The sequence below is a fragment of the Pipra filicauda genome, unplaced genomic scaffold (assembly GCF_003945595.2).
Source record: "Pipra filicauda isolate LSUMZ 115617 unplaced genomic scaffold, ASM394559v2 scaffold581_size553298_pilon, whole genome shotgun sequence".
NCBI classification, from domain to species: domain Eukaryota; kingdom Metazoa; phylum Chordata; class Aves; order Passeriformes; family Pipridae; genus Pipra; species Pipra filicauda.
The window spans coordinates 285,542-307,313 of NW_024104733.1; the positions used below are offsets into that span (position 1 = coordinate 285,542).

The 21,772-nt window shown below is 43.7% G+C and overlaps 1 protein-coding gene across 1 annotated transcript; it reads right to left on the bottom strand.

Moving 5' to 3' along the window:
• Positions 1 to 12,547: 12,547 nt before the first annotated feature.
• On the bottom strand, positions 12,548 to 21,714 carry PSMA3 (proteasome 20S subunit alpha 3). The gene is made up of 11 exons (XM_027718189.2): positions 21,650 to 21,714; positions 20,652 to 20,734; positions 19,513 to 19,636; positions 18,681 to 18,782; positions 18,487 to 18,560; positions 17,879 to 17,951; positions 16,850 to 16,915; positions 14,237 to 14,283; positions 13,310 to 13,377; positions 13,103 to 13,167; positions 12,548 to 12,736 (listed from the first exon to the last, which is right to left on the bottom strand). Exons 1-11 carry the CDS (start codon positions 21,668 to 21,670, stop codon positions 12,692 to 12,694), a joined length of 768 nt encoding a protein of 255 aa, XP_027573990.1. The 5' UTR covers positions 21,671 to 21,714; the 3' UTR covers positions 12,548 to 12,691.
• Between the last annotated feature and the right edge of the window lie 58 nt (positions 21,715 to 21,772).

Consider the following 21,772-nt stretch of genomic DNA (forward strand, 5'->3'; position numbering starts at 1 on the left):
CCTCACGGCCCCCCCTCCCACCGCCGGCCCTCCCCCCCCCCGCGCGAGCCCCGCGCGCGCGGACACGCCCCGCGCCGCAGCGCGAGCCCCAATAAACAAGCGGCGGGCGCGCGGCCGCTCCCATTGGCCGCCGCCTCCCTTCCCCCTCCCCCCCAGCGGCGGCCCCGCGCTCGCCATTGGGCAGCCGCGGACAGCGCCCCCATTGGGCAGCGCCGCCAGCCCCCGGCGCGCTCGATTGGCCGGCGGCGGGGACCGGAAGGGCAACGGTGCGGCGCGATTGGCTCGGGGAGGGACGACCGGGAGGGCGGGGGGAGGGGGGAGACCAGGAGGCAGGAGGGCGCCGGGGGGCGGGGCCGGCGCGCGCGGCGCGCACGCGCGGCGGTGGCCCCGGCGCCATTTTGTGCGCGGCTCTTTCCCATTTTAGGCCGCGGGAAAGGGAGGGAGGAGCGGGAGCGGTGCGTCGGGACTGCCCGCGGGATCCTTCGGGTCTGCCGAGACGCCCATATCGAGCTCTGCGGAGGCGGTATCGCGTCTCTTCCCGGCCGCTGGTGTCGGCGGTGGCCGTCCCGCTGTCGGCGGCGGCGATGGCGCAGCGCGGGCCCGGCCGGAGGCGGAAGTGAAGCGGCCGCCATGGAGGCGCCGGGACCGCCCGCCGTGAGGGTGCGGGGCCGCCGGGGCCGCCCGAGCGCCCCGCGGGGACACGCCCGCGGTGCAGGTAGGGGCTGCCGGCCCGCGGGGGAGGGCGCAGCTCCACCGCCGCTCAAACCCTCCCGTGACGTGAGTGGGGAGGGGATCCAGCGGCTCCGGCCGCACGGCGGGTTTCCCCCTTTCCCGCCACAGGAAGACGCAGCGAGGACAGGGATGAGCAGTGTGGAGCGGGCTGAGGGCTTCTCTGAGCGGTGTATATGGGGACTGTAAGCTTGTGTGGCCCAGGATAGGCTCTGGAAGTGTAGCCTGACAGGGCAGGATCCCTGCACCACGCAGGGTCCGCTGAGAGAGTTTGGTCTTAAGTGACCAGCTTTGACCGGAATAAATAGGAATTCCTGACTGAAGCCTATAATAAAATGATATTTTTAGCGTTAGTTTCACGTTTTGTCTCATTATGTAGAATTTACTCTGTGGCTCTTGGTAATGCAGGTCAATAATTTTTATTCTAAATTAATAAGTCCATAATTTTTACTCCGAAGTAGCGGATCCATAATCTTTATTCCAGAATCATGGGCATCTGTTTGACGGTGCTCGCTCTGAGCTACAACCCCTTAGGGTTACCTGAAGCAACAGTGCTGATCTGACAGAAGTAGTTTGTTAGTTCTGTTGTGGTTTCCATATGAGTGGAAACCTTCTGCTTTGAAGGTGGCTTTTTTGTTTTTTATTATTTTTAATGAAATCTGATGCTTTGGAATGCAGCAAGCAGAGGGTGACTTCTCCAGGGAGGGCAGTGAGCGGTGGTGTGTGGTACAGGTAAGGCTCTGAAGGTTTAATAAGGCTTAAAGCACATGAAGCGTGTTTAGAATTGACTGTGGGGGGAAGCTCTGGAGTTCTGGTGTTGGGATCTGGGTTCTAAATATAAAGGTGCTTGAGGGCATATAAAAAATGTATAAAAGTTTGAGGCATTTAATGCTGAGGAAACTTTGACTCTGTGCTGGAGTTCTGCTTCATGCTGAGGGTAAACTGGAGAGTTCTTCACTCTTCACAAGGGCTTGGAGTGACAGGACAAGGGGGAACGGATTCAGACTGACAGAGGGCAGGGTTAGATGGGATATGGGGAAGAAATTCTTGGCTGGGAGGGTAGGGAGGCCCTGGCACAGGTAGCCCAGAGAAGCTGTGGCTTCCCCATCCCTGTAAGTGTTCAAGGCCAGGTTGGACCGGGGTTTGGAGCAACCTGGGCTAGTGGAAGGTGTCCCTGCCCATGGCAGAGGGGTTGGAACAGGATGGTCTTTGAGGTCACTTCCAACCCAAACCATTCTGTGATTGATACTATGATTTAGAAGCTGTTAAATCTAACCCAAACGTTTAACAGAACTTGCAAAATTCACTTTGAATGTGAACTTCAGATCTCCCTGGGGAATGTGTTTGCCAAATCCTGGCTTAGATTGTGAGCTTTTCTGAGGCAGGGTTTGTATCTGTGTATCGAGTCTAGTGCCATTCAATAAATAACAGTTTGTAACAAAACTAATCAGTCTTGTTTCTGATTTCTAGCAGAAAAACCCTGCCCACCTGGAGGTATCCATTACAGCTGGCACCTTTAGGAGGTTCACGGCACTTCCCCATGGAGCTGTTGAGAGCAGAAGGACTTTATTTCTCTATAGCCAGTGAGCAGGAGGGGTGACTTGTTCTTTTATGGTATTTTAAGCACCTAAGAATGCCCAGTGGGCAGCTCAGCACAGTGTAAATGTTCTCACGTGGCTCAGAAATGATGTTTGGTGTCATGGAATGAAAACTCTGTGCTTTTGGCAAGCCAGAAAACAGGTCTTATTTTGGTTTAAATATTTTTTCATTGGAATATGAGCTTCAGGACTCAGAGTTATGCCACGATACTGAAATATTTCGTCCTGAATGTCGGTGTTAACCAACCCTGAGACTTCAGGCCAGCTTGGCTGTGCTGGATCTTTGTAGCTGTCCCCATCCCGCTGTGCAATCCCTTATAGGGAAACTGTGGAAATGAGAGGAAGAAATGAGCAGTGGACTTCTCTGTGGTGAACCATTTTATCATGGGCTGCTCTGCTAACTGTACAAAGTTAACACTTTATAAGATCATGGTCATTTTAGTATCTAATTTCTCTGTAAGCAGACATTCTGTGAGGTAGAAGTATTTCATTTTTTTTTTTTTTAGGTTGAAAGCTGCAGTATTTGTCTTATCTGTGCTTTGTTAATGCCAAAGGTCTTGCAGCTGCTCCTGTAGGTGCAGCACAGGAGAGTTGCCTGGGGACATGCATTTGTGCAAATTAAAGGCTTCTTAATTTAAAAACAAAAGCATTAAGGCACTCTAAGCATGGCACTGGTCATATATAATCCTAGAGCTTAGGTGATGGCTGTAAGTAGATTTAAAAAAATGTATTTTAAGATGCCTTTGATGTATCAGTTGCAGAGTATAGAGAAATTTTGCCTAAAGTCTTCCATACATTTGGCACTCAGTAGGAAAAGGCAAATACAGGAATGTCTATATATATTACAGGCCTCTATAAGAACAGCAGTGTAAGTAACTGTTGAATGTATCACGTGGCTTCCTTGAGAGCAGAGACAAAGTAACAAGAAGAGAGATTTCTGGGATAAGTAAGATGTTTTTATTCTGTTTAGTAGTCACCTATTGCTCTTGACATACTTCCTTTTTGTGTAGTTAAACTCAGAATACATGTACAGTCACAGCCACATTATACTAGAAATATTAAAAATATTCTAACACTGAGCTTTATAAATAATGAAATAACTGTCCTTCTCTGTTAGACTTTGCAGGTGTTCAGGGGACTTCTAGCTTCTTTTATTTTTGTCTCAAGTATTTAGTTCCTTTTTTTTTTTTTTGAAATGCCTTTCCTCTTGGTGTACCTATTTTGTAATTAATTAGGCAACGTTTGTCCAGTGGTGGTTCAGATCCTCTGTGTGGAACTGCAGTATTTCCATACAAATGAAGGTCGTGTGCTTCCCACTAAGTTTTATTATCTAAGTGATTGCAAACTGCTCAGAGGAGCGAGGTAAGAAGTTCTGAAGTACTTGATGTGCAGGTAGGAAGGGAGGAAATCCCAATGGATATGAAGTTGACATTCAGTAAAGTTCAGCCAGGAATAGCTGGATTATAAAAATGAAAGCTTAAACCTTTGCTAGTTATGAAGAAAATTGGGCTTCACTGTTGACAATCAGCAATAAGTTCCTTCATATTTATTACTGTGTGTCAGAAAATGGAGAAAAAAACTAACCAAAAGCACCCGTTAATACTGAATTTATAGTTTTCCCAGCTCTGGCACACTCCTGTCCTCCTGTTCAGAAAATGGACATTTAGTTATTCAGACATAACTTCATGTTGATTTTAATCATTTCCCTGTGAGAGTTCCCACTGGAGAAGTTCAGCAGCCCTTAGGAAGCCTGAATTAGTGCATTATATCCACTGGAGTTTAGTGGGGATTTCTTGAATCTGGCCTGGGTATGTTTTGCAGCAGTGCAGGATCTTCTGGATATGAGTAACCATGGAAATATTTATGCTGTAGAGAACTCTGTGAGAAAATATTTGGATGAGAAAAATCTCAGAATTGGGTTTCCTATCAAGTCTGCAAAACAAACAATACTCACTTTGTAGGAACACCAGTAAAATGAGCAGCTCTTGTCAGTGGCCTTGGTGATCTCCAGGGAGGAGCATTCCTGTTTTTCCTGAATAAACTATGTCCAGACTTTGTTGTGCTTTGTGGCTGCAGCTCTCAGCTACAATCCCACGTGTTATCAGATGGGTGCAGGAATCAGTGATGCATTAACTGAGTAATTAATTGTGTTTTTGGCAGCCCAGCAGCACAAGGAGAGTTTTAGTTCCCAGCTGATGGAGCTGCTGCTCCCCCTGGCCCGTGAGCTGGGTTTGGCATCAATCACACAATCCTTTAATTCCAGACTTAAAATGTGCCTTGTTTTAAGACTGATTTGGTAATCCTGTGTTTGGACAGAGCAAGAGCTGTGTTGTAAGAGGCTATTTTTATTCTTCCTGGAATTTTCTGATAGCTGACATATTTGTATCAAATGTTAATGTTGGCCAATTTAGGAACTACATCCCCATTGCCAGGGTTTACTTAAAGCCAGTTTTTGCATGTTTTGTCACGTGCTGTTAAATTATCTGAATATAGATGTTTAATTTCTCTTGTTGCCTAGCAGAGGGATGCAAGGTACAGAATTTGATTACAAATACACTTAATTTCTTGTATTATTTCTCAGGACTGCAGGTTCACATTGGTGACCATAGTGATGCTGTTACAGCTGCACTGGGGGAGTCGTGCAGTGTTGTGAAAGAAGATTTGTGCAGCAGCTTTACTTTAGATGTGGCAAAGGACTCTGGTTGTCATCACCTGCAATCAAGCCATCAGTCTGTCTTTCAAAACTTGGAAGTAGGTGCTTGAAGTCCAGTGAGAATTTAGGAATAAGTTTTTCTGTGGCAGGCACAAGACACTGGTTAGTACCAGAAATGTATCCTGTGCATGTCCAGGCTGTCAGTGCAGCAGCCATTCCAGTGTTGTAAACTTAAATTTTTTAAACTCTTCATGCTTTTTAACTGGCTTCCAGATTATTTCTGCATGCAGCCTTTTTTCCTGGATTCTGAAGTGTAGACCTTATTACTGATGTAAGTAGTTTATCTGTGGAAGTTGTGAGCTTTGAAGGTGAGAAGAGATGGTTTTTCTCCAGGATCAAGGGAGTGGTTTTGTGGGTAAATACAGTCAGTCACCAGTGTACAGATCAAGAAATAAACTGAAGTGCAAAACACTTAAACTTGCACCTCAGTCTCTAAATAGTCTGTATTCTTCCCAACAAAGTAAAACCTCTAGTTTATAATTACTGCTGCTTTAGTAACTCCCACCTAAATCAAACACACCCAGGTGGTTTTGGGAGTGGCAATTACTTATTTTGTTGCTATGAAAACCAACGGGAGAAAATCTTCAAAGTTTTAGAATCTTCCTGTTTTGAGTAAGTTAAGATTCTGAAACAGAAGATAGTCCTCCTTAAATATTTCCCTTCTTAGACCTACCTTGTAGCAACAGTGTGGTCACCTCTTCAGCCTTTTGTGATCTCAGACTGGGAGGAAATGTTTACTGAAGAGGTGTCTAATGCTGTCCATACCTCAGATGTCACTCGCTGCTGACTTTGGAGAGCTGAAATGGTTTGTTGTTTCACTTTGGTAAAGAAAACCAACTCTGGTTGGATTAATTTCTCTACCTGTATGAGCAGATTCAGGGTTTTCTTGGTTTTCAGTAGTTAAAGTGATCTGTCATGGTCAACCTGAAGAATCTTCCTTATTTATGCAACCTGTTGCTAGTTTATATCTTGTAGAGATACAGAATAGGATTCTAATACTGATGATGAGTCCTTGGACGTGATCCACCTGCCAGCATAGGAGTGTCTCAAGCTTGTCAACACTGATCAACTGTTGATTAAAATAATCTGTTGTTACAGATGCACATTGTAGAGCAACATGATCCAACAGAATCAGGACTAGAGATGCACAGTCCTTCCGTGTAACTCTCCAGAAGCAATGTGTGTCCCCCCAGCAGCCTGGGCCTGGCCCAGGGAGGGAAGCAGCACTGCTGCAAAGTGTGGCTGCTCAGCAAAAGAAAGCTTGTGAGGGCAGTGGTTATGTGGTTCCAGGGCTTTTGCTTGTCCAAATTACTTCCATCACTTCGGGTTAATTTACTTTTCAGCCTCAGCCAGCGAGGCTGCAGTTGGTCAGTATCGATTCTTATTTGAAAGTATTAATGCCCTCAGTCTTTTGAATTAAAAGTTTTAAGCTATAAATAGCTGCTCTTGGTGAGAATCTACAGTACAGCCAGTGATTAAATTCTGATTTTTTTTTTTCCTGCTTATCCACCTTTTGCCAAAGATACTTTTCATTTGTGTGTGTTGTTTGGAGGATATTATTACAGGTAGCTAATTGCCAAGGAGTTAGCTAACCAGTCAACATTTTAACCTGTGGATTAATTGCCAGCCTGTCCTGTTTGCAGGAGGTTTGTACCTTCAGGGACGTGCTTTCCCCTGCAGTGCTCCCTGCACCCTGTCACCTCATTAGTTACAGCTATAAACAGAACCCCTGAAAGGAGCCGTGTTGTGTGACATCCAGAACTCTGACACAGCAAAATACATGTCTTTTTGGAGAGTTTGATTATTCTAGATCAGTGAAAGGTCTTTTATTACTGTGGGAGGGATCTGTCTGCTCCTTGCAAGCAGCACAAGGGGGGACAAACTGGTACGAGGGGAGACAGGAGCATTTGGCTGGGGAGGCACTGCTTGTTAAAGTGACTGACAGGGAACACATTAAGCTACATTTTGATTCTGCCTCAAACAGTGCGTCAGATTTTTCCACTCCTGATGCGTTTGGGAAAAACAGGCTCTCAAAGTACCCTTTGTAGACTGGAAACCCCTAGAATTAGGGCTGAAGTTGAGCTTTAAGCATCTCTGCTAAAGTAGCTGGTGCTTCCTGTGCTGCTCTTACCAACCTGTTACTGCAGTCTGGTGTAACAGGTCCCTTGTCCTTTCTGAAGTAACGAAATCAGCAGATTTCCTGCTTTCTAAAAGCCCAGCAAAGAAAATAAATTTAACTTCCAAAAACTTAGGCATCACTTGGGTGGGTTTGGGAGGGGTGTGTGGGTTTGGAATGCATCAGCTTTTGGGTGAATTTACTACAATTGAACCTGCTGAAATTGGAATCCTAAGGAATGCATTTTGGATGTGCAGACAGTATGTATACCAAGTTATATCTAATTTTATGCAGCAATAAAACACCCCATGTTCTTCCTAAACCCTTGTTTTATCACATTGCCTAAAATGGTATTTTCAGTGGGCAGTTCTTACACTGTTTTTTGGGGAAGAGTTCAGGGGATTTCAGTTCTTCCTGTATCTGATGATACACAGTGTTTGGACTATAACTATATGATGCTGCTGCCTGCTTTTTTCTGGTTGTCCATTTTTGGTTGGCACAGCAACTTGTAAGAACCATTTTTAAACAACTCTTTGGGAGTCCTTTAATAGCATCGTACTGAAGATGAAAAAGCTCTGCGTGGGGGTGGCTCAGTCCCTCTGCAAATAGGAGACTTGGTTTGAGCCTGGTTGTAGCTCCTGTGTTCTCAAATACTAGAATGTATTTGCTGTAAGGCTCTTACCTCTTCTACCACTTGTTTTCCGCAGCTCTGTGTAATTGGACATAATAGGCAGCAAGAATTTCTATAATGGAAAGTTACAGGCAGTTGGTGTCTCAAAATAGCTCTCAATTCTTAAGTAAAAGTGACTTCCTTGCTGCACATAACTTGAAAAACTGGTGGGTGGGGGTAAGAGCTGGTTCTTGTCTCACAGACATAGGCAACTGAAAGGAGAAAATGAGGGGGAGAGAACAGTCTCTGTGCTGTATTTTTGGTGCTATTACGGAGTCAGAATTGTCATGACAACTCTTACTATTTTTCTCTTCATAATCATGAAGCTTTACTTCATTGTAAGGTCACGATTCTCCTCCAGCTGATAAATCCGTAAGATGGGGAGTTGCGTTCAGCGTTTTGTGTTCCCTTCTATGGCTGTGGTTTTATCTTCACGAAGAGACTTGCAAAACAGCATGTGGAGTTATTCCAAATCCCCTTCCTTAAGGGTGACTGGGACTCCAGAGGCAGAGAGCATCCCAGGCACTGCTGTATCCACAGGGACAGTCACGCTTTCAGCATGTGGGGCTTTTAACCTCAGGCCACGGAGCTATTTTTGGTGATGAGAAGGAAGTTACAGATGACCCAATGCTTGGCATACTGCAGATCTGCATGAGACACGTTCTGCCTGGAACGTTTCCTTTCTGAGAGTCAGCACCAATTACAGATGAGTAGTATTTCTTCTGGAGATACTCTCATGGATATCTGCCACACAGGGAATTTCACATATGGGTTACTTCTAACAACCCTGCCATCATTTCAGCAGCAGCACTAGCAGTTGTAAAGAGGATATTATCCAAACCAGTAACTTTAATGACCACATTAAGGGAGCATAAAATTAATAATCTTGATGTAATAGCCTAAACTTGATTTTAAATTCTGTAAGTGCACTTCCATGTTCTGAAACCTGCCCTGGTGCAATCATGGATGTGTGTGTAAATGAACTAGATACTAGAGCCTGTTGGTTTTTAGTTTGTCACCTGCAGTTCACCCAGTCCCCTTCTTAATTGTCTTTACAAAGCTCCTGTGCGTGGACTTGCTGACTAAATAATTGTAGCAGGGAATGTGACGTATCCAGTCTCAATAAATATCAGAGTAGTGATTCATCCAAGTGCTGAGTAACAGCCAGTAGATGGAGGAGACTTAAGGAGGAAGCATCTTTCTGTACAGCCCACTCTTGTGTCACTGTTGGATCTGTTTGTCTAAATCACTCCTCGGTGGAGGGATGACTTCAAGCCAAGAGATGAGTTGGTCTGTACACTCCTACTTCCTGGTGTTCTGGCTAAGCCCTGTGTTTTGGGTCTTAAGCAACAGAACATGCCATTAAAGCTCTGAGCTGAAAGCATTTCAGCATGGCAAGAACTGGAGTTCTGCATTCCACGTGGGTATTTAACGTTCTGCTGTGTTATGTGTTCCCATAAATGGCCACAGTCTGGACAAAGTAGGTTAGTTGTGGAGCCTGAAGCTTTCCTGCTATCTTTAGAACTGAAACTTCCCAGTGCTTTGGGCAGAAATAACCCAAATGAGATTCTTAAATCACCTCTTGCTCAGATCTCCAATTCAGAAGTTTTTACCCTGCCCATTTTTTTGCCTTGCAATGCATTTTCACATTTCTGTTTTACACTGAAGTTCTAATAGACCATTTTCAAGCCACTTATGAAAGCTAATTTTAATTTTAGGGAAGGAGATCCAAGCCCTACTCCTGTAGGAAAGCTCTCTGCCTTTCAAACCTTTAGCTGCCTGATCAGTTGTTCTCTGGGCTTAAACCAAACTCTTGTCCTTAGATATTGTTTAAGCCTGGAGGGTAAAGGGAATTTCTACAGTACAGCCAAGCTTTTTTTCCCCCTAGTCATGTACTTAAAACAGAGCTGCTAAAAGTAGGCTTTTTGGGGTTTTGTGATTTAATATTACTTTCTCTTGTTCTGGAACAGATCTAGTCCTCACTTAATAATATTAGATCCAGCTTGAGCCTTTCTAGAGCTTAGCATTCACCGAGGGATTTCCCTCAGTCTGTATATAAGAAAAACCCCCCAACGTGGTCTTCAACATTTAACAGAAGTTTAATGATGCTGTGCTGTCCTACTGCCATTTTAATTCTTTATTTGATCAGTGTTGCCATGAGTAGCCAATGCCTTCTTTTTGAAATTCTTCCCCTGCTCAGCTTCGGTTTGACACAGCAACAAGTAAATGCTGCTTCTCAGTAGCAAAACTCACTGAAGCTTCTACTCAGCCCATCAGGTGTAGAGTAAATTGGTGTAACATGACCATGGCTAACACATGACTGTATAATTAAGCATTCTTAAGTAACTTGCATCCAATTAGCAAGTGACTCGTTAAAGGCAGTGTGGTTGTCTCATTGCTTATCCCCGTTGGAACTGCAAGGCTACAGAAGTAGCTGTGATGGGGGGTCTGGAGTAGGTTTTTTTGGCTGAAATGAGTCCTTCTGGGCTAGAAATCTATTCTAATTTCCCTGGGCCTTGTTGATAAGAGGTTGCAATGCTGAGCTTCAGATAAAATAGAAGCCTGCGAGCTTTCTGTTTTTGAAGTTAAGGGACTATTCAATATTAAAATAACTTGTTCAGTGTTTTCCTGCTTTTTTTTTCTGCTTGACCCCCTTCTGAGAAATGCAACTATTTTTCTCCACCTGCTAATGCTCACTTTTTTTCCTTCTTTCCTCATCTTGTAGTCAATAGACATGGTAGGTTTTTTTTCTTCACTATGGATAAAAATCAGTTCTCATAAATAGGCTGAGCCTCTACTCTGATAAATTGTGATTTAATTTGTAAAAAGAACCTGATGGTAATGATCATCTTGTTTAACTAAATTTTGCCAGGACAGGCAAGGCTGCTGTGCAGCACTTTGCATGTCCTGCAACCCACAGCCTCTTGAGCTGCTTCTCATCTGACTTTATAAGTTCTCACAACAAGCAAGAAAATAATTACAGTTCCTCAAAGGAGCTTTTAGATTGCTATTGGAAATTTTGGATAAGCAAGTAGGTAGCTCTGTTCCTACCTTTTATCTCTTCACATACTGTGGAACATCTTCCTTCTGTTTTATCTTATAAATATGCACAGGTGATACTATTGCCCTTCTCACTGTCCCCTGAAACTTGACTTGTGTAAAGAGTTCCTATCCCAAATTCTGAATGGCTGTCACTGAAAGGGAGGGAGGGATGGATGTGTGTAACCACACACGAGGATGGTTCTCATCTTCCCTTTAGCAGTTTGTCATCAACATTTTAGGTACAGAAGCCAGACAAAGTGAGGAGAATCAGGCAGGTCCCTGCTGCCGTGTACAGGAGTGGCATTTTGGGTGCTGGTGAGAAGTTTCCTGCCTGGTGCTCACCCGTGACTCAAACAGCTGAGGCAGCAGGAAACTGCAGTAGTAAATTGAGTTTGGAGCAGTGTAACAGGGCACTAGGGGCTGACTCAGTGGAGCAGCTGGGCTGTTGCCTCAGGAGGAGCCACTGAAGGAGGCTGCCTGGCCTGGCCATGACTAACCCTGGTCTGGCAGGCCTGACTGATGCTCTCAGCAGGCTCTGAAAGCTGCACCCAGCTGGACAGGCAGGAGCTCAGGTTGACTGGCTCCACCTAAGGCTGGAGCCTGAGACAGACCCATCCCTCTCCAGTGACCTTCCCGTGCCACAAAAAGGAAGCAGAACTTGTACCTGACAATCCCAGTACAAGGACAAGGCCAGGTATAAAAATAAACCTCTATGGGAAAGCTTTGGTTTTAAGACCTGGTGATGGTGAGTGTGTGGTACTAAAGCTGAGGAGTTTGATTCATTACACAAATAAGCATTTTAACTGCATGTACAAACCAGACTTCCATTTTAACTGAGTTTTAAGGTGATAAACAGAACAGGTTTTTAACCTTCTAAAATCACAGAATGATTTGGGTTGGAGGGACCTTAAAGATCATCCAGGTGAAGCCCCCTGCCATAGGCAGGGACACCTTCCACTGGAGCAGGTTGCTCCAAGCCCTATCTAGCCTGGTATTTCAAGACTTAGAAGTGACTAGAATAGGCAGTCTTTTTTTCCTAGGAAGTGGGGAAATAAAGCACCAAGGCTTGCTTTCAACTTCTGGAAAGGTCAACAATTTATGAAACTAATTCAGAAGTGGTTTAAGAAATTACAGCTGAATAAAGCTATTTAAAAATAGATTGGCTCTGCAAGCATTAATTCCAGTTACATTGCTTGATAGGTCCTCACAGCTTTAGAACTTACCACAAGCACTGTTTTAAATTGAATTAGTTTTTAATTTCTTCTATTCCTCCAATAAGCCTAGGCTTAGTACTTAAGATTAAAATTCCTTTTCTAGAGCTCCTGCTTGTTATAGCAGCTGTTTGGAATTGTCAGCTGTGCACATCACCTTAACCTGTAACCTGCTGCTTGCAGTGAGCTGTGGTGGTCTGTCTTCTGCCAAGAGCAATCACAGACTGTGGCTATGAATGAATTGCAAATTGTGGTATTGGTTAAGCAAGGAATAAAAAAGTACTAGTTTTTAATACTAAACTATGCAGCATAAACAAGAGACCTGTCTAATGTGTAAGGTTGTTCTTCTGTGCATATCTGGCTCAAATAAAGTGCTGTAGGAAGCAAGCAGCCTGATAATGTCTTTCCTTCCTAATGTCTGTTTAGGTACAGTTTCTGGCCTACACTTTTTTGAAATAAAGGCTCACAGACAGTAAAATGGAAAATTTATTAGTGCAAGTTGGTCACTCAGTTTTTTCCAACAAGTACATACCATCATCCCATGCTTAATGCATCATAAACAAACATGGTCTAAGATAAGAAAAGTTGAACTTATTTTGGAGTAACAATGTGTTACATATTGTCATCATCTGATTCATCTTCCTCTTTCAAAGATTCCTGTTTCAAAAAAAAAAGTGTAATTAAAACATAGTTTAACAGTTATTTTATAATTCAGCCTATGATAAGTACAATGAGTTTTGCTGTAGCTTCACCACCCTCTCACTGTCCAAAGTCTCGTATTCAGCAGTTCAGCTCCCAACAACACATTTACTTTTGAAGGAGAATGACACCAGCAGTGCAAGCTTCTGAACTGTAGGTTCTGAAAGCAAGAACTCCCCCTGGATTACACTGTAACCTTCAGTACTGTCCCTTTGAATAGCACCAGCTCCCACTGAACTGATGTGTGTTGGAATGATACATTTTCCAGTCCTCACAACAACTTGTCAAGTGAAGCACTGAGACAACACCAAAGTCAGACCTTACCTTGGCATATTTTTCTGCTTCTTCCCTGATGTCTTTGGGAACAATTTCATGTTTTCCATTGGTTACTGCCAATAAAAAGAGTGCATGTTATGTACAATTCACACAATGACCTTGACATAAAGAGCAAATTTAAGAAGCAATGTTTTACTTGAGTTATAGAAAGATATATATTTTCTAGAGTGTTTAGAAATAGTAGAAATGCATTACTTTCTCCAACCCAGCTGAGTTCCAGCTCAAAAGCTTTATCCTTTACTTCATCATGAACTATGTAGATTCTGGAAGGAACAGACAAAGGACAGGTTAGAACAGACTGATCAACAAGCTAAATATACTTTTATTATATCCTCAAAGATACTTCTTCTGTTGAAGTATTCTTATGAGTAATACAAGTTCCCCCCTGTGCTTTCTCCCCACCAAACACAGAGAATTAATTTTCCAGGCTTAACTGCCAGTCTTAACAATACCTTAAATCAATACAGCTAAGATGCAGGTTGAGATGTTCAAGTTGCCCTAACTGGAACAAATACTAAGATTTAAATACTGCAGAACCAAGGCTGCATCATCACTGCCTTCTGCCACATGAGTTATAACACAGCCTGGAGTGTCCTGCCTTTCCCTGTAAATCTTACTCCAGGTTCTTTCTAGCCAACACAAAAACCTTGGAGATACTGGAGGAAGGAAGGATACCTGCAGCACCACACTAAGTACTTCAAATTAAAGTCTAATAAAAGTACTGTGAAACAAATATAAAGACTAAAGTGAGTTCCGAGCTGAGGCAGAGTTAAAGGACAGAAGTATTTCCATGATTTGAAATTCCATGTCTAATTTGTGCCATTCTAGACCTGCTCTGAGGTCCTGGCAAGGTTGTAAGAAGAGAGATCCCACAAATTCCTTCCTCCAGCTGCTGCTGTGACAGCCTCAAACACAAACTCCAAAATCACCTCACGTGCTGCAACACCAATGAGAGAAGCGTAGTCACTGCTTTATAACCTAAGCAAGAGCCAGAAAATGCTGGAAACTGCAGTTTTGCAGCTGCAGATTATTAAATTTGTGACAGTTTTTTGTGACAGTTTGCTTCAGTTTGAAACCACAGCAGGCTCACCAGGATGGGTTTTTGTCAGGTTGGAGACTTACATTTTTGCCACCTCTTTAACAACATCACGGCAGGTCATTTCTTTCATCTGTGGACAAAAAAACCCACACAGGATAAGAGAATATAATGTTTTCCACTTCCACGAGGCCAGAATGGTGGCTGTGAATGTGTCTAATGAGCTTAGTGTTCATTAGAAAGTAACAGAAAGTAAAGACTAGGACCACATTTATTCCCTACAGTGGATCTTTCAGCCTGTCTGTGCAAGTCATTCTCACAGTGAGAAATTCTACAGCTGAAGGAATCTGAAAAAAAAACATTACTTGGAGACTTCCCCACTTTAAAGCATTCATTAGCTGGAAGCTTAGAAGCTACACAGGTGACCTTGGCACCCTAAAAGCTTCACTTCTGGTTGGATGCTTTATGATCAACTGATATAAAATCACCACATGTACAATATGGGGGAGGCACCATATTTTCACATGTAATATTCATATTCCTTCTAGGTAGTAGACTTAATACTTTTGGTCTTGCCAACATTCTGTGCAAGCAATTTTGACTTTTAATTAATGCTCCAAGAGGATAATATTGTTTAGCAACCAACTGCCTGCCTGAGCAAGGTATCAGCAACTCATTTTATATTTTCTCAGTTATATCACAGTTAATTAAAATAAAGTCTGGTGCAAATTTCCATGGCATAATAAACTTATGTTTTGTAGGTCAAATCTCTTGCCAGTCAACTCTTCTGGACTATGAAGCAGTAATATATTCTACTGTATTTCATTAGTGCAGTTTACCATCTCTTAGGATTCCCAAAATGTTTTCAAACCTGTAGTAGGGAAGCCAGTTTCGAGACACTGGTGAAGGAATTAAGATTACAACAGCCCTTGGTTCATGCTGAGTTGTCACAGCCCTTTCTGGAGTCAAGCTCACACCCTCAGAAGCCAGAGAAGAAGTGCCTGTGCCTCGTTAGACAGATGTGCCCTCACAGTCCCAGCTGGAGAACTTCCCTAACAGACAGAGACCCTTTGCCCCAGGCTTTGAATTTGTGACACTCAGTGGCATTTGTGACACTCAATCCATAACACAGCACTGGCTGCTGTGCAGAGATGTCACTTGTGTCACACAAACATTTACATTACTGGGTGTATTGATGCATATAAAGGTACCAATCAAATAGGAAACCCCAAAGGTCTGCCACTGTCATGTGTATTTACAAGAGAGAAAACTGAATTTAAATTTTCTCATCATCCTTTTCCCATCCCACTGCAGACACTAAAGGTAAACACTTTTATCATGGAAGTTAATGATGATCCATGTATCAAAAAGCTGTATGTAGCATCAGAGCTGCAGGAGATCAAGAGATTCAAGCAGTGTTCACACAACTCCCAAGTTTTGCCACAGCTGAAGATTACAGACATTCCCATAAAATGCAAGAGATGTGATGAATGCAGGGTTTTCTTCTTGTACCCTCAGCTACACGAGGGTTTCACATGCTGTGTCCCTCCCAGATACAGGATCTGCTCTCTGGTACCTGTAAGGCAGGTTTAGAGTTTTGACTCCCTGCTTGCCTCTGTCCACCTGGAGTCATCCCTTCCCCAGGGACCAATCCGAGCTGACAGGCTGCTCCAGGCTGGATCACCCCACAAAAGCTTTTGTACTTCTGTCTTTTCCCCATCTTAGCTTTACCAAATTCATCTTGTCAAAATTAGCTCTGACCTGGAAACCTGCCCAGTCTAGAGTTCCAGCAATTCACATTATTAACTATGTCAGTCAATAAAGCAGAAGTTTTTGAAAAATCTCAGCACTGCACAGAAAACTGAACTTCTTGGGTAGAAATTAATTTTTTTGGAGTACATTGTATGTTACCCAACATATCACTGTCTTTCTGCCAGTGTGCACACATGGAAATTAAAATTAGGATTTCCCAGATGCCACAATTTCAGTATCAGAATCAGATGATCATGCAGCCTTCTTACTTTTAATTTGCTATTCAAGCATCTGACCAGATTCAAAACTGACTGAATTCAGTCTAAGAATGTTCTAATTTTCCTGTAATTTTTCAATTGTGATGCTACAGCACCATAAACAGACTATTCTTAAAAGTATAATGATCAAATACACTCTGAACTTTTCCATGAACAGCTGGGATGTCCCTCTGCACACCAAAGTAGGATGCAAGCAAAGTATCACAGAAAAAGTACAGGAGACAGACCAGGAGATGGATTCCCATGTTGTCTCCAACTCCAAGCGTGTCAGATATTAAAAGAGGAAGATGGAAATGCTTCAGGATTCTTACATAATTAAAATCAGCTTAAGGCACACTTCAATACCTTTTGGTAGTGTGCTCTCCACAGACTAGTTTGTCCATAACAAGACCAACTTTTTTGAACTTGTTAAACAAAAGGATCATCTAAAACTTTTGGGAAAAAAGTTTGTACAGCACCCTGTACAATGCTGCCCTATGGTTTTCAATCAGAATGTAAAGCTTATTTACACCTTTGTACTCACTCACTCACTTTACTCACTGGCAAATGTAGAAGAAAATATTCCACCTGCTTCTCCTGTATTTTATACATTTTAGGCATCCAAAAAGAGAACATCATAAACTAGGAATACTTGTCTTGAAAAAGCACAACAAAACTGTAACACCATACCTGAAGTTTTTCTATCTCTGTTTTTGCAGCCTGCCTGGCTTTACCAATGGCACACCCCCAATAACCCTAAAAGAAAAAAAAATAAAATGTGCAAATTAATTAAATATTAAATTTTCTACAGCTCTTACTGTCCCTTAGCATATGACAACCCCACCCTGCTCACATAGTGAGAGGCCAATACACAGTACTGGTGGTGTTCTCTCAGGGCACATCCCCAAATTGTTGAGTAGAACCCAATTTCTAAATCAAGTGCTACCTCTGTTGATAGAAAAGAGAAGTGCTCAGTAGTTCCTGGACAGAAACTTATCTGCTCAAAATTTTATAACAGATATTTTTTATTGCTATTACAGTAAATAGAAGAACCAGCTAGAATTAGTTTGAAGAGAGAAGTTCTACAGGAACTACAGATCAAAAAAAAACCCAACCTGAACCCAACCTACTGTGAAAACATATTTGAAGTGTAAGCACATAAAAATTAAGCACTTCTGTTTCCTTCAACAGCCCTGGTATGGATATATTTTAAGAAAATTTTAAAAAATCAAACAGTATGAGTGTGTCTCTTCCACTGTGTGACACACAGCTGAAAATGCAGCACTAACAACAATTAACAACAATTTCTATTTTGATTTGACTTGCTGTTGGCAGCCAGGGCCAGAGGAACAGCCCTCTCTTACCTGGAGCACTCAGGGAATGGGGTATCACTACAATACTTGCCTGTCTGGGGCAGTGCATGGGAGTTTTCACTGGATATAGCCAGCTGGAACGAACTTCAAAATTCTGAGAGACAAGTCTTAAACTTGTTTCTCAGATTGTACTTCTAAGAAGCACACAGAGTGTGTGTTTAACAAGGACATGCAAATGAGCAAACCCCAGCTCTGGTCATTTGAAGCAGTGATTCACCAGTGATCTTCCCAGGCAAAAAGAGAAAAAAATCAACAGCCCTTCTGGACCAACACTTACTATTTTCCTAATTAGGAATTTTTTAAAGGGGAATTTATGCCAAGATGGAAATATTTGTGACACACTCACGTATGAAACTCCTGATGGATCAATCATGTACAGTTGTGCACCATCATCACTGTCATAGGAGCCCAACATGAAACTGGAGGAGAAAAGAGAAATTAAAAATATTTCTTCTGCCAACACACCCAGAACTACAGAGACCACACCAGCTCGGGTTTCCTACACTGCTCCTGGGGCAAAACTCCTGCTACGCTCCATTGAGCATCTGTTGAGTGTTCTCATGACAATGAGTTGTCAGAAACATTTTACTGACCAGTAACTTGACCTCTGTTTATCAGTCCCTTTGTACTAGAGCCACATAGTAATTGTAACCTGCTCTTTAGGTATCAGGACAAAACCAGGATGATTGCAGAGGAAAGTTCTGCTTTTGCCACTGTCACAGACTTAATAGCACAAACTCTTCAACTTTAAAACCCAGGAACAAACTGGCAATCTGCTACAGGAATCTGAATTCTTCACCTGAGGTTTTACACACACAGGACAAGAACGGAGAGGAGAATCTCTTTCTGAGGTGAATTATGGGTTACTAATTCCGAGTTTAAAAAAAGACCTTAGGCAATTCCAGCAATTGTGAACCAAAAGACAGTTCCAAAGTGTGTGTGTGACAGACTCACCTGCAGCCAAAGGGTCTGACAGCACTGTACAGGGTGTAGGCGTGCACATACATGGCCACTCTGTCCGCAAGGTGCTGCGTGGGAAAAGGGAAAACAAACACTGGAAACCCTGATTTACAGGAATCAAACCTCAAGTAATAACACTGAATTCTCTGTGTCGAGACTAAAAGCCAAAAAACCTGAGAATTCCTTACCTTCAGAGGAATATCATAGCCATAGTTGGATCTAAAGTTGGAAGCCTCTTCCCTGGCGATGTCTGCCAAGGAGCGGGCGTCTGCCAGCAGCCCTGCCACTGCCTGCAAGGAGAATTCATCAGCCAGGCCTGACACACCTTTAATTCCCACTGGAATTAATTACTAGCACTGAATTCAAAATTCATCTTCATCTGCCATCAAGCTCAAAACGTGTCAATGTGGTTATATATTAACACAGAACAGTTTTTTCTCTAGGAAAATCAATAGCCAAAGTTATCTTCATGTTAAGTGGTGTCATGATTTGCCATGGCTACACTAACCCAATCAATACTTCATATCATGTATATCCAACATGTTTCACATTTCTGTCACACAGTAACCACTACCTGACATCATCCTGTCATCACTATTATGGATTAGCCATCCATACACTGGTATTTAAAGAATTCAGGCAATTCCCACATGTTTGAGAATCCTGTATGCAGCACTTAACACACCTTATTTGTTAACTGAGTAGAAAAGTACCATTTTAACACTTGTGTTTATATTGTCATTCAACTGGAATGCTGAAAAGCATTTCAAAAAAAGTTAAAACAGCCTCAAAATATGTCAATCCTCTGTTACAAATCTGGCTTTTATTTATGCATGTTTGTGTGCAATCGAGAATAAATTACAGAAAACAGTAAAAAACCCACTGGCATTTTTTGCACACAGAAACATTATCATTACTTTATTAATCTACTTATTATTGATTCTCTGATTCATAGATTTCTCATTTTGAGGGGGGGGTCCCTTGGAATTTATGGAAACCCAAAATGAAATGGCCCCTTACCATCCCAACGTGTCGGTCGACATTGAAGAGACGTTTATTGGAACCCTCCTCATAAAGCTTGGACAGAACTAGTTTTTCTACTCCAAAGACAACACCATCTTTGCATCTTATCCCAATTGCTGTACTGGAAGACAAGATAAATGTCAGTTCCTCACAGAGAACCGCAGTGGAAAATAAATAACAGAGAATTAACAAGACACCACAAACAATCGCATGATTTCCACAGAAGTAAAGTTGTTACAACTCCACTTTAGAAGTGAAGACAACAAGGGGGGGGAAGAAGCCAACACTCACCAAACCTTTATTTTCTCAAACAAAGGAGGGAGCTGCCAAAAATTCCCAACCCAACATTTTTGGATAGAGTGGGGGAATTGTTTGGAGCAACAGTCAAGCCACTGCCACACTCTGCTGAGTGACACTGGAGTGAAATTCATGGACTGTTCACCCTCTCCTTTTGGCAAATTCCCTGTTGATCTAGGAGATGGGACAACTCTTTCTCTAACCCTCAAAAAGTGCCTCATCAGGCATAAACTACCAACCATGGCAACCACAAAACACCTGGCTAACCAAGGAACAGGTTGATCGGAACACGTTGCCCAGGGAAGCTGTGGCTGCCCCATCCTTGGAAGTGTTCAAGGCCGGGTTGGCCAGGGCTTGGAGCAACCTGGGACAGTGGAAGGTGTCCCTGCCCATGGCAGAGGGTTGGAATGAGATGATCTTTAAGGTCCCTTCCAAGCCAAACTATTCTGTGATTTATCCTTATCTGGAGCCTGTGGCTACGAGCAGACACCGGGGTGATCCAGCTGTGCCTTGCCAATCACTCATCTCACTGGGATTTTCCCTTCACAGCATTCCTCTGCACAAACTCCAGGGAAGACAGATATTCCCAGAGGAGCTGATGTAGCTTCAGCAGAACTTGGATGTCCTCCATTTCTTGAGGAATCCCTAGGAAGTTATTACACATGGAGGACCTGAGCATGTTTCAGTGCCTCAATTCACATCCGGAAAATGGGCTTTTAGATCAGAACTAATTTTAACATCATAATTCTACCTGCAACACCATTATGTTTCTGTAGTCCAACGACACTGCTTTAAAAGAGGCCAGCAAACAGAGAGAGGTGCAGATATTTGTATCTTACCTGCTGTTCTCCACTGCTTTCATAGCATATTCCACCTGAAACACTCTGCCATCTGGAGAAAATGTGGAAGCTGACAGGTCGTACTGGAGGAGAAAACACAATGCTCAGGGAAAAAAACCAAACACATCATACCCCAGTGTTTAAAGATCGAGTCTCCTTATTTAAAAATGCAGGGCTGTCACTGACAGCCTGTGCACTCCCAGGAGCAGGGTGGGACATACAGAAACAGGAGAAAACAGAGCCTAAAAGCCAGGAGAGGCCATTTCATCAGTGCTGGGTGAAACTGCAAATCCCATCAATCCAGATGCTGAACGGGTCTGAAATCACTGTGCATTACACAATCTATCAGACTTATGGGAACTTTCTGTCCGCCTTCACATTTCATAGAATCCCAGACTGGCTTGGGTTGGAAGACACCTTAAAGCCCACCTCATTCCACCTCTGCCATGGGCAGGGACACCTTCTACTACCCCAGGTTGCTCCAAGCTCTGTCCAGCCTGGCCTTGGATACTTCCAGGGATGGGGAAGCCGCAGTTTCTCTGGGCAAACCTGTGCCAGGGCCTTACCACCCTCACAGGGAAGAATTTCTTCCCAATATCCAGCCTAAATTCAATTTCCAATACCCAACCTCTTCCACTTTCCACCCATCACTCCTTGTGCTCTCACTACAACTCCCGACCAAGAGCCCCTCTCCGGCCTCCCCGCGGGCCCCCGTCTATTTTACAATTCCTGACAGCAGGAACACATTTGAAGTGCACAAACGCATATTATGCACAGAAGTATAATAAGTGTTTTATCCCCGCCCCGCCCCCGCCGCCGGTTCCCGGGGCCTCACGGGCCGCAGTGACTCAGCCCTCCCGCAGCGCCCCGCGGCCGCCCCCCTCGCCCTCACCCCGGCGCAGGGCGGCCCCGGGAGCGGTGGGGGCCGGTCCCGGCGGGCAGTGCAGCCGCGCTATCCCGGCGATCCCGCGCTCCCGGCGCGATCCCGGCGCACTCACCCCGGTGCCGATGGAGCTCATGGCGGCGCCGCTCCCAGCCCGGCCCGGCTCGCGCGCACCGCGCAGCAACGCGCACGCGCATTGGGCGCCGAGCGGCGGCCCCCGGGTGTGACGTCACGCGCC

Excerpts from the sequence above, each read along its gene's own strand:
- PSMA3 (XM_027718189.2), bottom strand. The coding sequence starts at position 21,670 with ATGAGCTCCATCGGCACCGGG. Across the intron at positions 14,284-16,849 it reads CAGAGATAGAAAAACTTCAG|ATGAAAGAAATGACCTGCCG; the intron begins GTATGGTGTTAC and ends TTTTGTCCACAG. Across the intron at positions 12,737-13,102 it reads AAGCAGAAAAATATGCCAAG|GAATCTTTGAAAGAGGAAGA; the intron begins GTAAGGTCTGAC and ends TTTTTGAAACAG.